The sequence below is a fragment of the Phocoena phocoena genome, chromosome 19 (genome assembly GCF_963924675.1).
Source record: "Phocoena phocoena chromosome 19, mPhoPho1.1, whole genome shotgun sequence".
Lineage (NCBI taxonomy): Eukaryota > Metazoa > Chordata > Mammalia > Artiodactyla > Phocoenidae > Phocoena > Phocoena phocoena.
Window position 1 is genome coordinate 44,009,388 of NC_089237.1, and position 22,611 is coordinate 44,031,998.

General features: G+C 55.5%; 1 protein-coding gene across 1 annotated transcript; it reads left to right on the top strand.

Moving 5' to 3' along the window:
* Nucleotides 1–6,909: 6,909 nt before the first annotated feature.
* On the top strand, nucleotides 6,910–19,823 carry FOXN1 (forkhead box N1). Its single transcript, XM_065897513.1, has 8 exons — nucleotides 6,910–7,032; nucleotides 7,424–7,882; nucleotides 10,195–10,305; nucleotides 12,103–12,233; nucleotides 13,583–13,679; nucleotides 16,857–17,064; nucleotides 17,256–17,747; nucleotides 19,507–19,823. The coding sequence occupies exons 1-8, from the start codon at nucleotides 6,910–6,912 to the stop codon at nucleotides 19,821–19,823; spliced, it is 1,938 nt and encodes a 645-aa protein (XP_065753585.1).
* The last annotated feature ends 2,788 nt before the right edge of the window (nucleotides 19,824–22,611 follow it).

Sequence of the window (22,611 nt, forward strand, 5' to 3'; positions counted from 1 at the left end):
GGGAGAGGAGATTCTAGGGTCCTTGGTCAGGAGGACTCCCTGTGCGGGAACAGGCGGGCTTTGTAAGGCAGCTGGGGGTTTCTGAGATAATAAATGCCAATCTAGGGGATGAGGTGAAACAAGGTCCCAGTCATCGCTGTGGGTCTCACCTCTCATATCCTCAGCCACCAATCACCAGCACAGCCAATTAACTCCACAGCCAGTTATCAGAGCAGCCCACAGGAGGCCGGAGGGGGGACCACCAGGCTCAGCCCTGAGCGACTTTGTTATGGGGGAAGGACTTCTGGGACACTGGATCACAGAGATAATGGGTGCTCAGAGGAGACCAACTTCATCCCACCCCCCACCCCCCACCCATTCCCCTACCCTCTTTAGCCAGAGTGGCTTGAAGAAGCGTGTTGTAAGGAAGGAGGAAGACCATATGTTACCATCTATGAAAAATCCTCTTGTTCCTTCAGTCACTGCCCACCTCACCATCCACTCTTGGATCCCTTTCACAGCTAGGCAGACTGGGGATTAGAAGGAACTTTCTTTGGAAATCAGACTACTGTTTTCTGAACACTGCCCCCTGGGAGGACTAAACAAGCAAGGAATCCCCACCCTTCAGAAGCCCAGCTCTCAAGTCGGGCCCCAGGGGCTCTAGGTCACCTGGCTCACATACGAGTCCCTTGCCAGACCTATTCTCACCATCAGACCCAGTCATGCCTTTAAAAATTCCTGGGGAAGGTGCGGGGTGGAAGTCACCTTCTCCCTAAATCTCACATGTAAGGGTCTCATGATCTTGGAAGAGAGAATTTTGCCTCCCCGTCCCCCTGCTAAACTTGGAGGGCAAGATGACCTTGCTCCTGGGCACAAGATCTGGAGATGGGCTCACAGCCTCAGAGCCGGAACTCCAGAGGAGGCAGGAGGGAGGAAAAGACAGAGCATGAATGACACCAAAGACCAAAAGATTCCTGGGGGTTGTGGGTGTTTAGGTGGGAAGTGTCACCTAAGGAGTAGGGAGAACCCAGCAGAGCCAGTCTCTCAGATCAGGTGTCCATAGCAGAGGAGAAAAGGGGGCCTGGTAAGTGTGTCTCAGAAAGAGATGGATGGGAGCTTTGAAGGATAGCATTTCTTACTTCCTTGAAACCAGCACCTCTTTCTTCCCATCTACCAAATGAGCATCCATAGGCAGTTCAAGGACACCCATTAATCTGTCCCACTGTCCATTCATTCACCTGTCTGTCCGTCTGTCCAGCTTTCCATCCAGTCATTTGTCCACCCATCAATCTGTCCATTTCACCCACCCACCTATCCTTCCATTCATCCACCTATCCTTCCCTCCATCCATCCATCATCCATCCATCCAAGGAGGTCAGGCCCCACTTGGTCTCCCCAGGGCTGCTGGGAAGGGCCTGTGGTCCAGTGGCATTTATGGGGCATGTGACCTGCCTGCCTGGCCTGCGGAGGCAGCCCCGCCCCGGCCCTCAGGCAGGGGGCTGGTCCAGGCATGTGGGAGTATTTATACCTCAGTGGAAGCTCCTGGGGAGTTCCTGGGCTGAATGACTCCCCGAAGAAGCCGTGATGGTGGCCATGGCCCAGAGCCTACTGTGAGTGCTTGGATTCAGCTCCTTTGGGGCCAAGGCTGGGTGGCAGGGGCTGGCAATGGGCTGGAGAGATGGGAAGCTGCCCACGATGGTCAGGGATGGTAGAAAGGAAGGGGTTCTGGGCAAAGGAGAATGGGGGAACCGGAAGCTGTTGGAGTTCGACATCCACAGCCAGGCTGGGACCCACCCTGCAGGAGGGATGAGTCCATTGCCATTTACTAGCCCTTGGTGAACGGCAGGAAGGATACGGCAAGAAGACTAACATTACAAGAGAGATTACATTACGGGTTAGACATCAGGAAGAACTTCAGGGTCGGCCCCAGACGTGCGAGGTGGTTCGAGTGCTTTTTCAGGACGGGCATACCGAGTTCTGCTCTAAGACAAGCCTACGTCCAGAGGCAGAGGGATGACTGAAGTGGCTTCAGGAGAGCCCTGGTTTGGGGAATGGGAATGACTCAGCTGCAGGTGTCCGTGGCTCAGATCTGAGGAGAGCATCACATGGGGGACATGATCACTCTTCATCCTTTGTTCTTATTCCCCACTCCACCCCCTGCCCTTTACATCTGTAGTTGCTTCTCAGAGCGCTTTAATCAGATCTCAAGGCAGGGGCAGCTGACCCACTTCCTGATACCGAGTCAGGGTCAAGAGCCAGAGGGGACAGGATTTTGGCCTCAGAACCCCCAACCTTGATGGAAGCAGAGGAGCTAGAAACCCAGACTCCCAGTACCCAGGGTGTCCAGCCTCAGGAGTGGCCCCTACCAAACTGCTCCAGGGGACCCCTCCCAGCAGCCGGGAGGGTGGAGCCTGGGTGGGGCCACAGGCAGCACTGGGCACGGTCCCCACCCCTTGTAAAACATGCTGCCACAGCCAGCAACAGAAACCACTAAGGTGGAACTCTACCATCTCCTCCTCTCTGTAAAGGGCAGGTAGGAGCAGCCCGCATGGGAGGGAGTGTGTAGAGCCCAGTGAGGGCCCTTAGTGTCCTCTGTGACTCAGCCGCCCACGTAGGGTACAGGGACAGACCCTCCCAAGGAAACCTCCAACCTTGCCCCTCACCTGCCAATCTGGCTTCCAGGTGTGAGCGAGGAAGTTGAGGTGTTCCTGAGGTGGGGCTGTGTAGCATAGTGGTTAAGCACTCTAGCTTTGAAGGCTGTGTCTGAATCCTGGGGAGCATCATCTACTAGCTGAGTGAACTTGGGCAAGTCAGGTTAACCTCTCTGAGCCTCAGTTTCCTCGTCTATAAAATGGGGGTGATAATACAGCACCTCCTTTCTGGGGTATAATAACTCACCCAGTTGTTCCTGGTCCCCTTGAGGATTTCCTCAGAGAGGTCCCTCCTGAAGAAAAAGCAGAGATGAGGGCCTAACTGACAGCTCTGTGAACCATATACACATCCACAGGACCAGCTTCAACATCTTTAGATGCAAATGGGTCCCAGCGCATCATTTTACTTATAACGAAACTGAGTACAGAAAAGGGGAAGTGACTTGTCTAAGGTCACACAACCAGCCAACAGGGTGTCCCCCCGCTCCTACCCCACAAATGCCCCCTCTGCCTTAATCCTGGGGTACTGGGAAAAGAGTCTCTGAGGGGTGGGGAGATATGCTGGGTGGAAGGGACAAAAGACCTGGCTGTTTGTGAGAAGGACACAGAGCAAAGATTTGATAACACTGGTTGTTGATCCTGTGTTCATTCTTTCTGAGGAATTTCTTCCTCGTCATGCTTCCTACTCAGGTTAGCATTTCTTTCTTCCCTCCGACTCCAGGAAAGATCAAGTCTACTTCTTCTATCCCTACCCCTGCCCTCCCACTCCTCAAGGATCATGGAAGAAGGAAAAGTTCTGAGAGTAAGGGGTAGACAGAATACCTGGATACTAAAGTGGTGTTCTGCTAAAGTTTTGCCAGCGTTGCACCCCTGGAGTGGTTTGGGGGCGTAACTCGGGCTCTGAGGCCTGAGACGCAGGAGATGTGGTTTTCAGTTTTAACTATGTGGCCCTGGGCATGTCATTTCTCTCTGGACCTTAATCTTCTCCCCTGAAAAATGGGATTAATGACATTTCTCCCCTACCAGTGGTGTATGATAAATGCTCACCCACCAGCTCTCCAAAAAAAAGGACTAATTTGTAGCATTTGCAAATTTCCTTGGGTAAATATTCCCATCAAGGCCAATTTGGTCCAATTTCACCAAAAATGGATTTGGAAAGAGATGGGTACAGTTGGCCCTAACAAGTCCATAGCAGCTGGCTCCAGCACACCACTGCCTGCTACTCTCTGGGGCAAAGGGAGGATGAAATGAGATGATAGATACGAAGGTGCTTTGTAAACTGCAGAGTGCTTTATAGATGTGGAGTTGTGATTAGGAAAGTCCTTACCGTCCAAGGGACCCCAGGGCACTGTCCACCATTGAGAGCCCTGGCCTAGCTCTAGCCCAAAAAGAGAGCAGGTTGTGGGTTGTGGAAGCCCACACTGAGTGGCAGGGTCATGAGTGCCATCAGGGATAGCTCCTGGGATCCAAGGAAGGAGGAGAGCTGACTGGTCCTCCTGCACTGGTTTGCTGACGATATTTGCAGACACACATCCTATTGTGGCCCCTGAAACTGCAGCAGGTAGCGTAAAGATTAGTCATCAATGAAAGACTCCTCGCGAATGCAGGTGCCAGAGCCCGGGCACTGCAACCGTCAGAGAGGCCTCTTGAGGGATCCAAAGCAAGAGTCACCTCCCCTTCCTTCCTACTCTAATCCCTGGGAGTTTCTGCAGACATTCTCCCTCAGGGGAAAGGCTAAGATGATCTCTGAGGCCAGAGGGTCAAGAGGAGGGAAGTGTAGCCTCTGCCAATGGGGGAGGATGATGTCAGGGAGATGGAGGTGGGAGGCAGGAAAGAGGAGTTCCCTCTGCTCTCCTGGTCCTTACCCACAGAGCTCATCATTTAGAATAACTCTGTCCCACTGCTAATTATTAATAATAGCTAACATTTACTGAGCACATCCTATGCATTAAGTTATTTGCAAGCAATATATCATTTAACCCTCCAGAGAGGTACGTACTATTAGCCCTATTTTATAGATGAGGAAACTGAGGTCCGAGGAAGGACGCTGAGCGAGTTGCCCAACCAAAGTCCCACTGTTAAATGGGATTCAAACCCAATCCTGACTCTAGAGCTTCTGAACTAGATAATGTAACTTTAAGAGCTCCGCCAGCTACTCGAGAAAGGGGTCAGGGACTAAGGCAGCCTCATCCCTCTCTCCACAAGGGGGGAGGGGGGTCCACAAGCCCTGTTATCAGAGGAGCAAAAGGAGATACAGAGAACTGCACCGTTTTTTCAAAGTCACACAGCCAGGAAGTGACACAGCTGGGACTCAAACTTGGGTCAGCCCAGATCCCAAACCTTTGCTCTTAACCATATGTTCTTCTGCCTCTGGAGAGGAGAGTGACCACCGCCCCACGTGTTACAAAGCCCAAGACCTGGGGGAGGAAGGGGCCCAGGCTTGCCTCTGGTAGGCCTGGAGAAGGCCTTGGGAAAGCACCTCTGGACCAGGGCCAGGAGTGGCAGGCGGGCCCGAGCTGTCCAGGGGCTGTCCAGGGAGCAGGGGCCGGGCCGCGCAATCATGCAGAGCCAGAGATGGGCTGCCCTGCACCTCGGGCCCCAGGCCTGCTCCACCGTGGTGTCCAGTTACGGCCAGCTCGGCGCTTCCCTGGTCACGCCACATTTAGCATTGCCGAGTGAGCGGCACCGGGACATGGAGAAGGGGCGGTGGAGACTCTTGAAGGGGCGGGAGAGCCTCCACCAGGCCCCCACCTGGACCCCAGCTCCTAGCCCCCTCTGCCACTGATCCTCTGAGGGACTTTGGGCAATTGCCCTCCCTTCTTTGTCCCCACTACCCCCTTGTCAAATGAAGGAGAGAGCTTATTTAACAAAGATGTACCAACCCCAGGCTGGGCACATGGGGCCACCACGGCCCTCCCTCCCCGCCAGAGCTCCTGGGAGAGCAGGGCTGGGGAAATGCAGTTCTCCTGCTCTGCCGGAGGGGGTCCTGTGTGTGTGTAAACCTCGTGCTTTTCTTATTGTTTGGCGCCTAGCCCACGCACCCCCCACTCTGACCCCCAACAAATGAAGAGACTGAGAGGAGTGTAGCCTTCAGAGTCAGACAGATCTGGGTTCAAAACTTGACTCTATCAAGGATTAGCTATGTGACTTGGGCAAGTCACTTAACCCCTCTGAGCCTCAGTTTCTTCATCTGGAAAGTGAGGTTAATAATGTCCCTCACTCACAGGATTATTCTGACAAACCAATGAGAAAATTCTCCTAGTCATTTACACAGTGGCCAGCCCAGAGCAGGCTCTCAGCAAAGGGTGGCCTTTCTCAGAAACCACTTGGGCAAAGAGGAATAAATTCAGGAGAAACTCTTTGCAGATGGTGGAGAAGGAAGGCAGAGAAGTGAGGGTAGTAGTAGTGAGAGCCATACTAATGTTATACAGCAGAGACTAACACACCATTGTAAAGCAATTGTACTCCAATAAAGATGTTGAACAAAAAGCACCATACTAATAATGATGTTAATAACGAGAGCTGGCATTTATTGAGCACTTACTACATGCTAGGCACTGTGCTAAATTCTTCATGTGCATGGTTTCACTTAATCCGGCATCCCCATGAGGGCGGCCCTCTCTCTCTCCCTGTTTTTGCAGATGATTGATACGGAAGCTCAGAAAGCTTCGCTAACACAGCTAGCAAGGAAAGGCAAAGGCTGGCTTTGAGCTGAGTCCTCTTAACCACTCAACTGTGCTGGGTACAGAGTTCTCCTATAATTCTAGAAGGTCTGAACAGCAAGAGCCCTCCATGTCACCTAGTATAGGCCCTGAGTTTTTCGAAAGGTGAGTGCAAAGCTCAGAAAGGGCACTGGCCTGCACAAAGTCACAGGTACTTCGGAGTGTGGAGGACATAGGAGAAAACCAAATGTGCCACACGTTCCACAGTGGGCCGGTGGTGGCATCCCCAGTGCCTTGGGGGATGCCGGCCAGGCTCACGGGGCCACGAGGCATCCAAGTCCCCTCGAGTCCACCAACCTCTCTCTCCCTCTCTGTCCTTCATACTCTGTCTCTCCCATTGTTTATCTGCTTCCTTCTGTTTCCAATGTTGCTCTCAGTCTGTCTGTTTATCTGTCCCTGTCTGTCTGTTTCCCCCTCTCATCAGACATCTGGCTGGAGTCAGGGTCCCAGCCCGGGGATGGGGTGGGAGTGGAGGTGGTGGACTTGGGCTTGGTCAGCCCTGGACGGTGGTCCTCACACTCATCAGAGCTGGCTTTCTTCGAGGCCAGGACTGGGTGATGGTGTCGCTACTCCTGCAGCAGTCTGACGTCACGCTGCCAGGCCCCACCAGACTGGAGGGCGAGCCCCAAGGGGACCACATGCAGGCACCGGGCGTCCCAGGCTCCCCTGCCCCACAGAACGTAAGTACCAGGCACTTAGGTCCAGGCTGAGGCCAAGACCTGAGAGGTGCACGAGCAGCAGGTGGACTGTCACCCCCCACCCCCCAGGGACCTGCCTGCATCTGTCTTGTCCCTTCCACCAGCAAATGAGTACCCAGTGACTCCCAGATCCAGAAGTGTCAGACCTGGGCCTCTGCTTGTCCCTTCAGTCTGGGGCTTTCCCAGGGCAGGGCTGTGCATCCATCCTGCTGGGGGCGACCCAGGTTTAGAAGCAGTGTGCTCTCGTCAGATTGGGGTTTCCAAGGGCAGGCCATGTCTCACCAGAGCTCAGCCACAGACCCTTTACCTTCGCACAGAGTAGGGTCCCGGTGCAGCTTCCGCTCACAGGCTCTCTACCCTCTGTCCACCCCAGAAGCATGCCGGCTTCAGCTGCTCATCATTTGTGCCCGACGGCCCTCCAGAGAGGGCACCCTCACTGCCTCCACACAGCCCCTGCGCCGCGTCACCGGGTCCCGAGCAGGTCCACTGCCCAGCTGGCCCTGGCCTGGGCCCCTTCCGGCTCTCACCCTCAGACAAGTACCCCGGCTTCGGCTTTGAGGAGGGCCCGGCAAGCAGCCCCGGGCGCTTCCTCAAGGGCGGCCACGTGCCCTTCCATCCGTACAAGCGGCATTTCCATGACGACATCTTCCCTGAGGCCCAGACCGCCTTGGCCCTCGCTGGACACTCCTTTAAGACCCCAGGGGCGCTGGAGGCCTTTGAGGAGATCCCCACAGATGTGGGGGAGCGTGAGGCCTTCCTGCCCGGCTTCCCAGCAGAGGCCTGGTGCGACGGGCTCCCCTACCCCAGCCGGGAGCACAGCCCCCAAGTCCTGGTGAGTACCAGTGGCCGGCAGCCATCCCACCTACCCCCATCCCAATTCCTGGCAGCCCAGAACAAACCCCCCACCATCCCTTTCCAGAACTTTCCACTCAGGGTCAGTGTGCACCAGGAAAGCAGCAAGCTCAGAGAGCTGGGGACTCTAGGCTTCATTCTGGGCCTCCAGGTCAGCTGGGCAAGGGTCGCTGCCCTGGCCTGGTGTGGAGGGGACAAGGTTGGGGAGGCCGGTCAGACCGAGGAAGGTGGAAGCTTCCCAGAGGCTCCTGAGTCAGGATTCCAGTGTGTAGCTTCTCTCTGTTTAAGTGTCAAGAATCTCCAGCCAGGCCCATATGCAAATGTGAGAAGAAAAACACATTCCAGAGGCCAAGAGAAAGGGTTTAGGGAGGAGCCACAGGGCACAATGTTCTCTCCAGCATCAGCCTACAGAGTTGAGAGAGGACTTAATTCTTCTCAAAGGACACTCTGGTCCCATTCGTTACCAGGAGTGAGGCCTGGGTATATTCATAGAAATACCTTGAAAGCACCTTGAAAGCTCATTTCCTTTCGTAGCCGTACCCACAAGCCGTGTGACCTTGGGCAAGTCACTTAAGCTCTCTGAGCCTCATCAGAAAAGTATCGTTAATAGTGCCTCATAGGCTTGTTGCCTTGGGAAGAGGAAGACTAAAGGGAGCTTTGCTCCCCACTCCCCAGCCTGGGCTGTGCCTACTCCAGATGCCCACCAGCTCTCCTTACCTCTTGCTTTCAAACAGGCTCCCATTCAATCCACAAGCCACCCCCAAAAAAAGCCTGTTTCCCAGGAGTGGAAGATAGAGAAGGCGCTGGGCCCCTACCAATTGTGGCCAAGACGGAGTCTGCTTCTGGTTCTGGGGCCCTTTGACGGCGTCTTCCTCAGGCCCATTGAACGTGGCAGCAGCCCCCAGTAAAGGGACCATCATACCAGTTACTTCCCCCTAAATGTCCACTCAGTGCCAGCCCATGGTCACTGTGCCAGATGCTTTCTTTCAAGTGCCCTGTTTGATCCTCACGACAACCCTCTAAAGAGTTCCCACTAACCCCATTTTGCAGATGAGGAGACTGAGGCTCCATAGAGACCAAATGACTTGCCCAAGGTGTCTCTCAGCCTCTAAGAAGTGAGGCTGAGGTTTGAGCCCACTTTCTTACACACACACACACACACACACACACAATGTAGAGAAGAGTTTGGGCCCAGAGACCCACAGCAGGCTGGTTGACTCTGAGTGATCTTGGGCACATCACTTCCCTTCTATGGGCTCAGCCCCATCATCTGCCAAATGATAGGGCTGGACATAGTGGTTGTGGCCCTTCTAGACCTGAGATTCTATGATTGGGGTTATCTCTGCATCAGCAATCCCGGGCACACCCAGAAAGAGCTCACAGCTAATTTGACCCTCTGGGCCCAGATCCTGGTTCCCAAGGCCCCTGGGAATCCCAGGAAGAATGGTCCACCTGCTCTTGGCCTTGTTTACCTTCCCGTACCTAGCTGCACACTCTATCTGGCCCTACTCCATGCTGGCCCCTGGGGGCTCCACGTGGGGCTCACAACCCATGGGAGGCCAGGATCCGGCCACCACCAGCAGCAGCAGCTGCAGGCTCCCTCTGCCAGAGTGAGAAAGGCCACGGGGCTCCAGCAGACCAGCAACTGCGTAGACTCCCCAGAGCAGAGAGCAGAGGCTCTGAGTTGGGGATGGCCAGAGCAGAGGGGACTCGCTAGCCCCCTCCAGAGAGCCTGCCAGAGTTCCCTTGGGCTTTGCAGAAGAGGAAGTGTCAGGACCTTGGGGGCCCCGGCTGGACCAGCCTCTCTGGCCACTTCCTGTGCTCCCCTCACCATGGCTCTGCAATGGGAATTCTAGAGCAGTGGTCCTTTGCAGACTGCTCTGAGGGGCTGGTGGCTCCGAACCAGCAAGCAAGTCCTGAGCCGGGCTTGGTGAGTGGGGTCAGGCAGTGCACCCTTGTGCCATTCCAGGGAGACCTCTGGTCCTACCCCAGCTTCAGTGTGACCAATGACAAGTCTCCCCCATGTCCCCAGACAGCCCAGCCTCAGTCTCTCACCTGCAGGGAGGTGGGGGGATGGGAGCCCTGTCAGTTCCAGCCTCAGCTCCACCACTAACTTGCTGAGTTCCCTCAGGAAAATCCCTGCCCTTCTCTATTCCCTATTTGTTCTCCAGGAATAAGCTGTGGGGGAGGCAAGGTAGGGGTTGCTTTTGTGTAAGGTTCGAGACACAGAAGAGAAAAAGGAAGAAAAAATATGGTCCAACTCGGTCATCTGTTATTTTTTCCTTCCAGCAGGAGTCAGAAGTTGAGGTCAAGCCCCCACCTCTGGAGAGCGGTCCAGGGATGTACTGTTACCAGCCCCCCTTGCAGCATATGTACTGTCCTTCCCAGCCCCCCTTCCACCAGGTAGGTCTGGGGCAGGTGGGCAATTTTCCCCAGGGTCTCAGGATATTACATGTGTGTGTGGTGTGTGGGTGTGTGTGTGCACACCTGGATGGGCAGGTAGGGACAGCCGGGCCCTGAATCCCAGGCTGGGCCACCTGGGGTGGGGAACAGGGGTTCATGGGGAAGGAAGCAATCGCCCTTCTCTTGGGGTGGGGCTTGTCTGAGACCCTGGCAGTGCCTGAGAGGTCTTAGGAAAGAGAGTGGGACTGAGACTGGGACAGGGCCGGATGTGAACCAAAAAGGGAGAGAAGAGGAGAGCTAGAAAAGGACTGAGCAAAGAGAAAAGGAGTAAATGGGGTGACACAAAAGGCTGAGCAGACCAGGGAACAGTGGGCTTTCGTCTGGGTCAGCCACCATCTTATGTGGCCTTGGCCTCAAACTTCCCTTTAGCCTAGACAGGGTGGAACCAGGAGTGAAGTTAGGGGGCCTTCCCAGTTGGAGGTTACAGGTCCCCATCATCTCTGGCCCTATCCCCCTTCCCACCCCACTGCCCAGCCTCAGCTCCTCCCAGACGTACAGGAAGCCAAGTAATTGACCCATACTGGCATGGGATGGAGGTTTTTAAAAAGAGAAAGAAAAGAGTCCTAGAATAGCCAAGCAGCTCCCAGGAGTCGCTGGGCAAGACAGAGCAAGTGACTGCCCAGCACCCAGCTTCATCCACCTGCAGCCTGGCACTGAGACAGGCCCTGCCTGTGGAGCAGGTTCTGCTCCCAGCTCTTTGGCATTGGCCTTGATCTTGGCCAAGCCAGGGAGGCAGGCAAGTGGGCGGGGGATGGGGGTGTGTTGGTCAGACTGCCTGCTTAGTGCAGAGAAAGAAAGAGAAGGAGGGAAGCAGAGGAAACACAAGAGGGATCATCCTCACTCCATGACGAGCCTGGCTGGAATAGCTGAGCCCTCCTGAGGGTCACAGTCTGACCCAGGGTAGGAATGTCCCTGAGGCAGCCCGGCCCAACAGGGACTGAGCCACAGCAGGGCTAAGGGACTACCAGACCCTAGACGGCCTCGTCATGCCCAGCCCTGTCTTGATGCCCTCTATTTTCTGCACCCCCTCCTCGAACAAGATAGCCACACCCAGGGCTTTATGGAACCTGCAGAGAGGTGACTCAGTCACTGAGTGTCTCTCGGGTGACCTGGAAAGATCACTTCGGCCTGGAGCAGATGGGGGAGTCAGAGTTTCCTACCCACCCTCACCCTCGTAAAACACCATCCCTGGCACCGCAGCCACTCCCTTTGCCATAAAAACCACCTCCTACCCTCACCTGCCCACCATCATGACCAGCCCTTTCAAGGAGCCACTGAAACTCATAAAAGGTGGCAGTGCCCAGCAAATGCCCAGGCTGGACACCCCACTTCCAGCCCAACCACTCCAGGAGATACCAGAGAGGTCTGGAGCACCTGCCCAGAAGGGTACAAGGGCCTGGGCTACCCCTCACACTCTCTAGTTCAACTCCTGTCGTATCACCATGGCAACCAGAATACTTAGAGACCTGAAAGAAAGATGCTGGAGGAAGGGAGCTCTGAGGCCTCTTAGACCCTGAATTCTGGAATGTGGATCTCCTCACAGGCCCCTGAATAGCTGCATCCTTGGCCAGCATCCTCAGATAGCTCTTTGGGGCCCATGACCATTGTGGTGGAGCACATGAGAGAAGAATCTAGCCTCAGTTCCTTCTCTGGATGTATATGAATGGGGGCAGGGAGCCCCCTTCCTTGGGAAGACTGGTTACCATGGCAACCACTCTGCCCCTTTGACCTCTACAGTACTCACCAGGTGGCAGCAGCTACCCTGTACCTTACCTGGGCTCCTCACACTATCCATACCAGCGGATTGCACCCCAGGCCAGCACCGACGGGCACCAGTCTCTCTTCCCAAAACCCATTTACTCCTACAGGTACGTTTCTCAGCACTCGTGAGGTAGAAGGAAGAGGGCTGAGAGGACCCTGGGGAAACTGAGACATGGAATCCCTTGAGGTATAAGGGTAATGGCAGGGAGTGGAAGTCATAGCTAGTGGACTTCCAAAGGATGCTATAGAGAAGATTCCAGCATGGGGCAGGGGGATTGACTAGTTCACCTCTGACCTCTCATCTCACCCTGGGGAGCCATGTCTGTGGCTCAACTCAGCAGGTGCTGGTGCCCTGGATGAGCCCGCTAAGTTCTAGCTTCCTGGGGCCCAGGGCCTGAAACTGAGAGTTTAGGGGGGATGATTCCCCCCTTCTCCCTCCCTCCCTAGATATAGAGAGAAGCTTCACCCCAAAGCTCTGCTGGAAGTAAGTGAGGGATGAGGTCTGCAGATGCGGCTCCGTTATCCAGCATCTGCCAGATCTGGTGCAACTTCTCTGGCGCTGGGGCTATAAGTACCAGGCCAGCAGCACCCAGCCCATCTGGGAGACCTTCCATCTGAACTTTCATTCATCTAACCAGCATCGATACTCGACCTCCTGTGTGCCAGGCCCCTCATGGGGTCAGGTCATCAGCCAGTATGAGCTCAGGAGAAGGAAAAGGAACTTAAACATCATCCAGGAGCACAGAGAAGGGGTTTGTGGAAGGCCGGATGATGAGCAGAAAGGAGCACATGCAATCTTTGGAGTCCAGTAGAACTGGGTTCTACTCCAGGCTCTGAATTTATTAGCTGTGAAACCTCAGGCAAGTTACTTAATCTTTCTGAGCCTCTGTTTATTCATCTGTTAAAAAAAAAAAAAAAAAAGAGAGAGAGAGAACTGCAATGTTCAGGCCTTTGGATGGATTAAGTGAGAGAATATGCTTGGCACTTTTTAGGGACTCAAAAAACCTTAATCCCCTCCCTTACTATCCAACACTCATGCAATCGGCTGAAGGCTGACTGGTAATGACAGCTTCCATTTAATGAGTGCCTTCTATGTGCTAGGCAGCATGCTTAATCCTCACGACTCTGAGACAGCTATTACTCTCTTCACGTCAAAGCTGAGGAAACTGAGGCTCAGAGAGGTTAAGGCACTCACCCAAGGTCACACAGCTAGTGAGTGGCCAAAGCCAGGATTGTAACCCAGCTCTCTCAGATGCCACGAGACCCTTGTACATCAGTAATTCCCGACTTCGGTGGACACTTTCTCATTCCTTCTCCTCTGGACTTCACAGGGCCTCTCACGTGTGAATTCTGCAGCAGACTATCCTTCCTTGACTACTCCAGCCAGGGCGGGGGCGGGGGGAAGACTCCAGGCCAGGTCAGAGGTTCAAACTCTCAGAACTTTCTCTGCCTTCAGCATCCTCATCTTCATGGCCCTGAAGAACAGTAAAACCGGGAGCCTTCCCGTCAGCGAGATCTACAATTTTATGACGGAGCACTTTCCTTACTTCAAGGTGAGCCCCAAATCCACTGCACCCCACCAGCCCCAGGCAAGCCAGGCCTCTCTGGAACCAGAGGATTCCATTGGGAGGTGGGAGATGAGTTTGAGTGAAAGCCAGGAGAGGGTGTGTCCCCCACATGTTTCCCCTTGTCTCCACTTCAGAAGGACAGTTCTGTGTGAGGAAGAGAGAGCTCAAGCCATTCACCAAAAGTCACACAGCAGGCTGGAGTCAGACCTCATGCTGGTGGAAGGTGGACGTGGCAATTCTGATAGGCTTCAAGGAACGTCCACCTACCCCAGATGGGGAGAGAGAGCTTGGGAAGAAATGCGAGGCTGTTCCCACCGCTGCCCCCGGGATGCTGTAGGACTGGAGGAATTGGGGTAGGAGCCGGCCAGCCAAGGTGACACAGGACGCTGGGGCTGCAGAACTCATTACCTTCCCGGGAGAGATTAGGATCTGCCTCTGTGGGCGGCAGTCTCAGCTGTAGTTCTGCCAGAAATCAGAGTGTGGGCTTCATGGTCTTAGAGTGTCCTAGGGAACTGGCTGGTTCCCCCGACCTTCCCATGGACGGGATCTACCAATAATTTCTATCACCCACAGAAGGGGCTTCTGGGGCTCTAGCAAACTCCCTCCCTAGAGGCAGGACAGATGCCCGTCTCTCCATTTACTCAAGGCCAAACATCAAGTGGGACCACTTGCCGGCTCAAGCTCTCTGGCTTCCCACACCACCCACTTCCCTTGTCTGATGCTCCCCAGGCCCTCCAACAAAAACCCCTTCTTCTGGAGTGGGTGCAGGGGAGGTCAGAGCTTGTGTGTGAGGGGTGCCTTCTCCAAGGCCTGCACCCTAGTGGATACAGTTTCACCTTCTACCCAGGCAGAAGGTGGGAGCTGCGGCCCAGGTAAGCCAGAACACAGCTCCACCTGCCAGTGATTTCTGGCCCCACCATCTTCCCAGCTGTGCTGTCTGGGGGTAATTTGAGGCTGATATTCAAACAAGCTTGTACTTGCCGAGCTGCCATCAGATGAGGAGTGGGCAAGGTGGTCAGAGTTCTGGCCAAGAATGAAAAAGTATGGTTATCCATCAAAGGTCCTGGAAGGGAGAGGAGGAAGGAGAGTTGTCACTGGGATTCAAGAAGCATCAAAGCCAGTATCCAGAGCTGCCCCTCTACCCCAGCAAGTCAGGGGACCAAAGCCTCCCTGGCCTATAACGCTTTTAGAGGGTCCCCTAGGGCTTCAAGGAGCCAGGCCAGAGAGAGGGAAGTGAGGGCCCTGCCCCATTCCTCTCAGCCTGTCCTCCCCGCCAACTCCCAGCCCCTCCCTACGTCTCATCTTCCTGGCTTAATTATTTTTCCTGGGAGCTGTGTAATCCCTGTTTTGTAGGGCTGAGTAGTGAAGAGGTCTAACTGCTTTTTTTTTTTCGGGTCCAGTTGTTGTTCTTAGCCAGTTACATCACTCCCTCACTCCCAAGTTTACATTTCAGAGAGAAAGCATCTGTGAGGATGGGTCAGGCCCCAGATGGTGAAAGCAGTCCTATGGGGTGAGCTGGGCAGGGCCCTTAGTTAGGGAACAGAATTGGAGTCTGGGCTCTGTCACCACCTCCTTGTGTGATCTAGGGCTAGACCCTTTCTTCTCTGGACCTCAGTTTCCTAGTCTGTAAAATGGTCAGGTTGAACCTGTTGGCGCGTAAGTTCCTTCCAACTCTCACCGTTCCCCTCTGACCCACCTAAGAAATTAGTTCAAAGATCCTCTGCCCCCTCTATCACTCACTCCCCAGTTGAAGGTCATTTTTCTGGGCAAGGACAGTGTGGACCCTAGGGTGGGCAGCACTCATGCCCAAGGCAGCTGAGATGGGCGTCCTGAAGCCCTGTGAGTCAGAGATGTGGGATTGGGGAAGTTCCAGCCACAGGACATAATTGCTAGCGCTGACCACCCCTCTTCCAAACAGGAAGTGGCTGGGGTGGGGGCTGCCCTGGCACCCCCAAATCACAGACTTATGGGGCCATAAAAGGGCCCAGTGCCCATTAACTCTGCCCACAGCCTTGACTCCTAGTAGGGACTGTCGTGGGAGTTGAAGCTGAATTCCCCAGCTGGCTGGTCCAGTGGCTCAAGAATTCTCTGTCATGACCTTGGGAGCCTTGAGGGTCATCTCAACCAGGCCCCTGACCCAGGCCAGCGGCCCCTGAGAAAGGCTCCAGCAGCTTCTGCGAGCAACTTGCAGCGACGCTGGCATCAGGGCCCAGTTCTGCTGGACGTGATTCAGCCTGACTGCTCCCTGGGGCAAGTGAGCTGGGGAGGAGGGAGTGGCTGCCCCTCATTAAGCAGAAACTGTGAGCTGGAAGGGAGAGGGGCCGAGGGGCGAGGGTAGAGGGACCTCACCAGCCAGAGCAGGCACTCTGCCCACAGTCACCCCTGCTGGGCCCAGGGCTGTCACAGAGCCTGGGACAGAGCTGGAGGTGGGGGGAAAAGGGGTGCCCCCTGGCACCCCCGCCACTGCCTCTCACCCAACTGAGTCAGCCTAATAGTTTTTACAACCCTCCCTGGGCGCAATTACTGCCCTGGTGGCATGACCAGGCCTCCTAATGGGTGTTTATTCTGTTGGCATGAGCACCGCCCGCCTGAGGGCTGGCCTCCCCATCAGGCCACGCCCCCCAGGCACACACATATGAACACTCACAGCCACACACACAGACAACCATGGATACCCACACACACACCCAGAGAGACTTTCTCACACATACTCATTTCTCAGGGACACACATGCCCTCATACTCAGAGGACTCCACAGACCTACACCCCAGAGACAAACTCACAGCAGGGAGAGCTCAGCGTAGCGAGTCCCTCTCCACAGACGGGTCCACGCACAGGCCTGAGGACCCAGTGGGGAGCGGCCCAACCGCAGGCTGGGGAGGGGCGGGGCCGTCCGTAGCGCCCACCAGCCCTTCCTTTATGAACCACCTACAGCCGTCTCTGAAGGGCATGGAGTAGGACGAAGGCAGATTTTAGGTGCTAATAACTGTGAGCAAGGTTCTTGCCCACCCCTGCCCCACTACTGAAGGGTACCGAGTGTGGGCTGGGTGCTGACGAGGACGACAAGCCCCAGAGTGGGTGGCAGTTCTGTGCCCAGATAGCAAAGGAGTTTTCTGGCATCGTGACCCCGGCCTGAATTCTTGTCTTGCTCTGCTCCGGCAGACGGCGCCTGATGGCTGGAAGAATTCTGTCCGCCACAACCTGTCTCTTAACAAGTGCTTCGAGAAGGTAGAGAACAAATCAGGCAGTTCCTCTCGCAAGGGCTGCCTGTGGGCCCTCAATCCAGCCAAGATCGACAAGATGCAGGAGGAACTGCAGAAGTGGAAGAGGAAAGACCCCATTGCCGTGCGCAAAAGCATGGCCAAGCCAGGTGAGGCTAACGGCCATGCAGGGAGGGGCCCAGGGTGCCCATGAGGCAAAAAAATAAGAGTGGAGGAGGCAAGAAAAGCTGAGCAAGGAGAACTGATAAGTGAGGAAAGCGTCTGAGTGCGGTTCTAAGGCTGGGAGCATTCGTGGGGAAAGGGAGGCCTCATGGTGTCTCTCTCTCTTGGACCTTTTCAGAAGAGCTGGACAGCCTCATTGGAGACAAGAGGGAGAAGCTGGGTTCCCCACTGCTCGGCTGCCCACCCCCTGGGCTGGTGGGCTCAGGCTCCATCCGGCCCCTGCCACCTCCAGCCGGGTTCTCCCAGCCACTGCAGTCAATCCACCCAGCTCCGGGCCCCATTCGTGGCAAGAATCCCCTGCAGGACCTTCTTGGGGGGCACGCACCGTCCTGCTATGGGCAGACATATTCGCACCTCTCACCAGGCCTGGCCCCTCCCGGACCTCTGCAGCCGTTGTTCCCACAGCCAGATGGGCACCTTGAGCTGCGGGCCCAGCCGGGCACCCCCCAGGACTCACCTCTGCCTGCCCACACCCCACCCAGCCACAGTGCCAAGCTGCTGGCTGAACCTTCCCCAGCCAGGACCATACATGAAACCCTGCTGCCAGACGGAGACCTTGGCACTGATCTGGATGCCATCAATCCCTCTCTCACTGACTTCGACTTTCAGGGTGAGCTGGGGATGGGAAGGGAGAAGTGGGACAGTACTGGAGAGGGACATCTGGCAGTGTGGCCTGTCCTGTCTAAGTCTCCAGGCTGTGGCCTGCTAACTAACTGCCGGGTTTCAGGTCAACTGGAGCAGAGAAGGCCCAAGCTGGGTCGGGGGTAGTGGTGGTTAAGGGTCGAAGAGGAATGTCCTTGCCCCCATCTCCCTCCTCCTGGTGCCCTTGAACAGGTTCCAACTGACCTATCATCAAACCGCTCTCAGCTCTGGGTGGGCTGGAAAGGGCCCGATGTTCCATTCCATATTCGGTTGTGAGTGACCGATGGTCTGAACATTCCCAGAAGCGATTGCATTTTCTGAGTTCATCTTCTAATGCAGAGGAAGGAGACAGATCTTCCCCCTGGAAGAACGGAAGGCCTCAGAGCTAGGCAGGTCCCGGGGGGAGAGGTTCTATCTCTTCCCTTCCATCTTGCCTGTTCCATCTCTGCACGTGGCCAACCCCACCCATTCCCATCTAATCTCCAGTGCACCCCCAGGTCCTGGTACTGGCCACAGGGGGTTTGAGGAGGGTGCTGACCCAGGCCTCAGACCTTCTGTGTGCGCTGGGGTAGGAGACATCCACAAGCAGGTGGGGCAGCCGACCCTCAGAGATCTCCCAGTCTGATGGGGAGAGAGCCCAGGTCTTGGGAAGCTATTGTTAGAAACGAGCAGCTAGAGCCTACCTCCAGAGGTAGGGAACAGGGCTCAACAGCCTCAGAAGAAGCTATAGACATGTGAGCTACCATAAGCATTTACCTGAGCCCTACTGTCAGGCATCTTGTGAGGCGCTTTACATGTGCTCTCTCATGTGTGCCTATAGGATAGGAGGGATTATTCAACCCATTTCACAGATGTGGACCAAGGTTAAGTAACTTATTCAAGGTCACTTAGCTAGAAAGAAGGAAAGTTAAGGGAATTCCGTGGCGGTCCAGTGGTTAGGACTCCGCAGTTTCACTGCTGAGGACACAGATTCAATCCCTGGTCAGGGAACTAAGATCCCGCAAGACGCGCAGGGCAGCCAAAAAAAAAAAAAAGAGAGAGAAAGAAGGAGAGTTAGGATTGGAACCCAGGCAGCCAAGTTCAGTCGAGGGTTTAGTTCAGCTCTCTTCCTCCAGACCCTGCAGCCCTGATGCCCAGGGAAGGAGCTCCAGGCCCTGGCCTGCCACGATGCAGGTCACACAACACATAGAGGAGGAGCTGGTGGCAGCACTGTTTGCTCCCAGAGTCAGTGCTTCCTGGCTTTGCTCCCGTCCCTTGGGCCCTGCAGTGGAGGATGCCCAGGGAGCTGAGCCCAACCAGCTCACTGGATGCAGCAGTGCATTGTTGGAAGATCCTTGGTCTGGGCTGCAGATCCACCTTCCTTGGGAGCCTGGGCAAGAGCCAGGGTGAAGAGTTCCTGGGGCTCCCTCCCCAGGGTAACCCCAGAATGTACAGCATCTGCATCAACCCTTCCAATAGGCAGCTCTCAAATCCTTGATCATCTCCCCCAACCCACAAGAAAAAGAGCCACACAGATCATCTGAGCTATGGCTTTCAAACTGTCCTATGTGGGAGGAGGAATCAGAGAGGTTCTGCAACTGCCTGGGGTCACAGAGCTAGTGCCAAGGGTCTGTTCTCCATTCAGTGTTACCCCAATCCTGCTCTCTTTAGCATGTGAGAGCATGGGGTGGGAGGCAGACAGGGCTCCTTAGTGCCTCCCAGTGACGCCTGTTCTCTCCCCCAAATAGGAAACCTGTGGGAACAGCTGAAGGATGACAGCTTGGCCCTTGACCCCTTGGTACTGGTGACCTCACCCCTGACGTCATCTTCAATGCTGCCGCCCCAACCCCCATCCCCATCCCACTGCTTCCCCCCTGGGCCCTGTCTGGCAGAGACAGGCAGTGGGGCAGGCGACTTGACACCACCAGGCAATGGGGGCTCCGGGGCAGTGGGGGACCTGCATCTCACCACCCTCTACTCAGCCTTCATGGAGCTGGAACCCATGGCCCCTGCTGGCCCCTCTGTGTACCTCAGCCCCAGCTCTAAGCCCATGGCTCTAGCATGAGCTATGCTCAGCAGCTGCTCCAGCCTTTGCCTGGCCTGGAAGTCCCAGCTGGCCGCCCATGTCGCGCTCACCTTAAAGGTCAAGGAAGGAACACACTCCCTGTCCCCTGTGCCACTAAGCCAACTTGTTTGTTAGCTGGCAGCTGGGGGTGTAGAAGTCACCACCCAGGATTCTGCCCCTCACACATTTCTGCTGCCTGGTACACGAGCTCCTCGCTCAGGGCCCCTGAAGAGCAAGTGTCTGGGCAAGAAGAAAATACATTCTCCCTAGCTCACGCTCATCCACACTTAAGCCCTCATGCACGTATGCACGGGCGCACACGCACAGACACACACACATACAGTCATGCAGACACATACACACACACACACACACACACACCTTATATCCACAGGAATCACAACTACATCACAGAGCCTGACTTCATTTTGGGGGCAGCTGAGGGCTTTGGTTACCAAAAGCTCAGGGCCCCCATGCCAGGTCCAAGACCACCATGGAACCCCATTCTGACGTCCACGTTCTCTGCAGGCCCATTCCCCTCCAGGCATGATCTTTCCCAGAAGCCCCCTGTATTTATTCTCCCATCTTCATCCCAGCGGCCCATCAAGAAGGAGGAGATATGGAGTTTCTCCCCAGGTTGTCTGTGGGCCCACCTCCGGGGGGCTGCTATTCATCAGCTCCCGCCCTGCCAGGCTCTACCTGTCCTCAACTTAAGCTCTCTCTGGCCTTTCCCAGGATGACACACAGGAGGGGCAGTGTCCACCCCAGGACCAAACTGAGCCCAATTCCGACACAAAGTGTTTGGAAAAGCCCTTGCCCTCAGAAACTTGAAAGTGTTCTTTTCTCCCAGCCCTGGGTGCAGGAAGGGCCCCTCCGGGTCACTACAGTCTCACTCCTGAGAAGTTCATGTAGTTTAGGCCCCGGCTCGTGAATTACTTCCAGCTGTCTCAGGCAGCCTGGGCATTCAGGGAAGGGAAGTCTGGTAGAGGCTGGTGGGGCAGCACCCATGCCCCCTTTCTTTGACTGCTTGGCAGACCCGGGATGCCCCTGGAATGAGGGGCTGTGACCCAGTTGCCCTCCATGCCCTACCTGAGAGCCCAACCCCTACCAAGTGGGAGCCTCAGCCTATCCAGGGTCTGAGGGTGACAAGAACCCCCGGAGGTTGGCCCCAGGTTCAGATGAGACACAAGCAGAACTCTTGAAGAACTGCCATTGTCCCCTGTCCTGGAACAATAAAGCAAGTGCCTTGTGGTCTCAACTACCAAGTTTTCTTTTCCGGACCTCCCCACCCTGGGGCAGAAATGTTAGGACACACTGACTGTAGATTCCCTGGTCCTGTGATTTTACCCCGACCCTCACCTAGGACTGTGAAGTTTCAATCCAAAGAGTGAGGTATCTCGGAGTACTTCCTAACCAGCATGGGGAGGATGGGGCTGGCGGGGAGAACTTCCCCCAGGAGAACTTCCAAAAGGATTGGAAGCAGCAGCTGCCCTGCCCAGAGGAAGGGAGAGGGTGCCCTTCCACCACACCCCTTCGTACCGAGATCTACCCCTCCCTCCTCTCACCCTGCATCTCCTCACACAAGAAAGGGTCACTTCCCTACCCTGGCTGCGCCTTGCTGCCCCCACCTTTCCCTGGCTCGGCTCTGGGTTCCACAGATGACATGAATGGACCATAGCCCTGGAGGGTGGTCTCTGGAGGGTCAGGGGCCCACTCAGTCCCACTTAGGGTACCACCACCAGGCAGGCTGCTGTCACCAAACAGCAGCCCGAGAGGCAGCCCCACACTGCCTGAACAGGGCTGGGGCAGGTGTGGGAGCCAAAAGCACATACATGGACCTCAGACCATGAGTCTCAGCAGCCACAGGTGGGTCTTTTGCTTAGAAAGTTCTTCCAGGGGCTAGGCCTAGGGGCAAGCCAACACCACCTGCCTTCCCCAGAGGACAGTTCTGCATAGGATCCCATAATAGAACCCCGCCCTACATCAGCACCCTCCCTCACAGAGGCTCTAAGTCTGGGGCCCGGGCTAGAGGGAGAGGGCAGGGCAGGGAGTGGGGGAAGGCATGGGCAGCCAGTGCACCCAAGAGGAAGACGCCCCCCACGCTGCGCACCGCAGCCCAGCCCCGCAGTATAGGAAGTGGTGAAGGCTTTCTGTCAAGCCCCCAGCCGATGTTGCACCCCAGCTCTGAGCAACGCCAGGCCTGTGTCTTGATACCCAAGACCCCAAGGGCTGGGCAAATGTTTCGTGGGAGAACCCACTTCCTTGCGTCAGACGCTCGGACGTTGGAGACTCAGACAACCTGCTCTACACCTCCAGCCTGGGCAGCAAGCAAGGACATCTCCAGGAGACCTCAGTCCGACCTCAGTCTTCTGGGCCCATTCGACACACCTACGAGTAAGCTTGCCCCTGTGCAAGTAAGACAGGTGGCAAGCAGGTAAGACTTGGGGGTCTTACGTTTGCTTGTTTATTTGTAACCAGACTGGCCCTTGGACTTAAAACCGGTGGTGTGGGGGGGGGCGGGGGCGGGGGCGGCTTCCCTCTGAACTGAGCCTCACACTTCCGCTCATATGCTGCCCCCTGCTGGCCACCTATCAGCGTGTGTTCAACCACCGTTTAGAGTGAGGAACAGTCTGAATGGATGCAGGGTCTGCATGCTCTAACACTATCCACTAGTCCTCTATTTGTGGGGAATTAACCCTTTTGTTCAGGGGCTCTAAACATGAGGGTTCTAAAACCGGTTAGAATTCATGAGTCCATGAATTTGAATAAAGGAATTACACCTTCATTT

What these genes read in the sequence shown, in the direction of transcription:
- FOXN1 (XM_065897513.1), top strand. Translation starts at nt 6,910, where the DNA reads ATGGTGTCGCTACTCCTGCAGCAGTCTGACGTCACGCTGCCAGGCCCC. An exon ending in AGCACAGCCCCCAAGTCCTG is followed by an intron (nt 7,883 to 10,194) that starts GTGAGTACCAGT and finishes TCCTTCCAGCAG; the next exon opens with GAGTCAGAAGTTGAGGTCAA. An exon ending in CCCAGCCCCCCTTCCACCAG is followed by an intron (nt 10,306 to 12,102) that starts GTAGGTCTGGGG and finishes TGACCTCTACAG; the next exon opens with TACTCACCAGGTGGCAGCAG.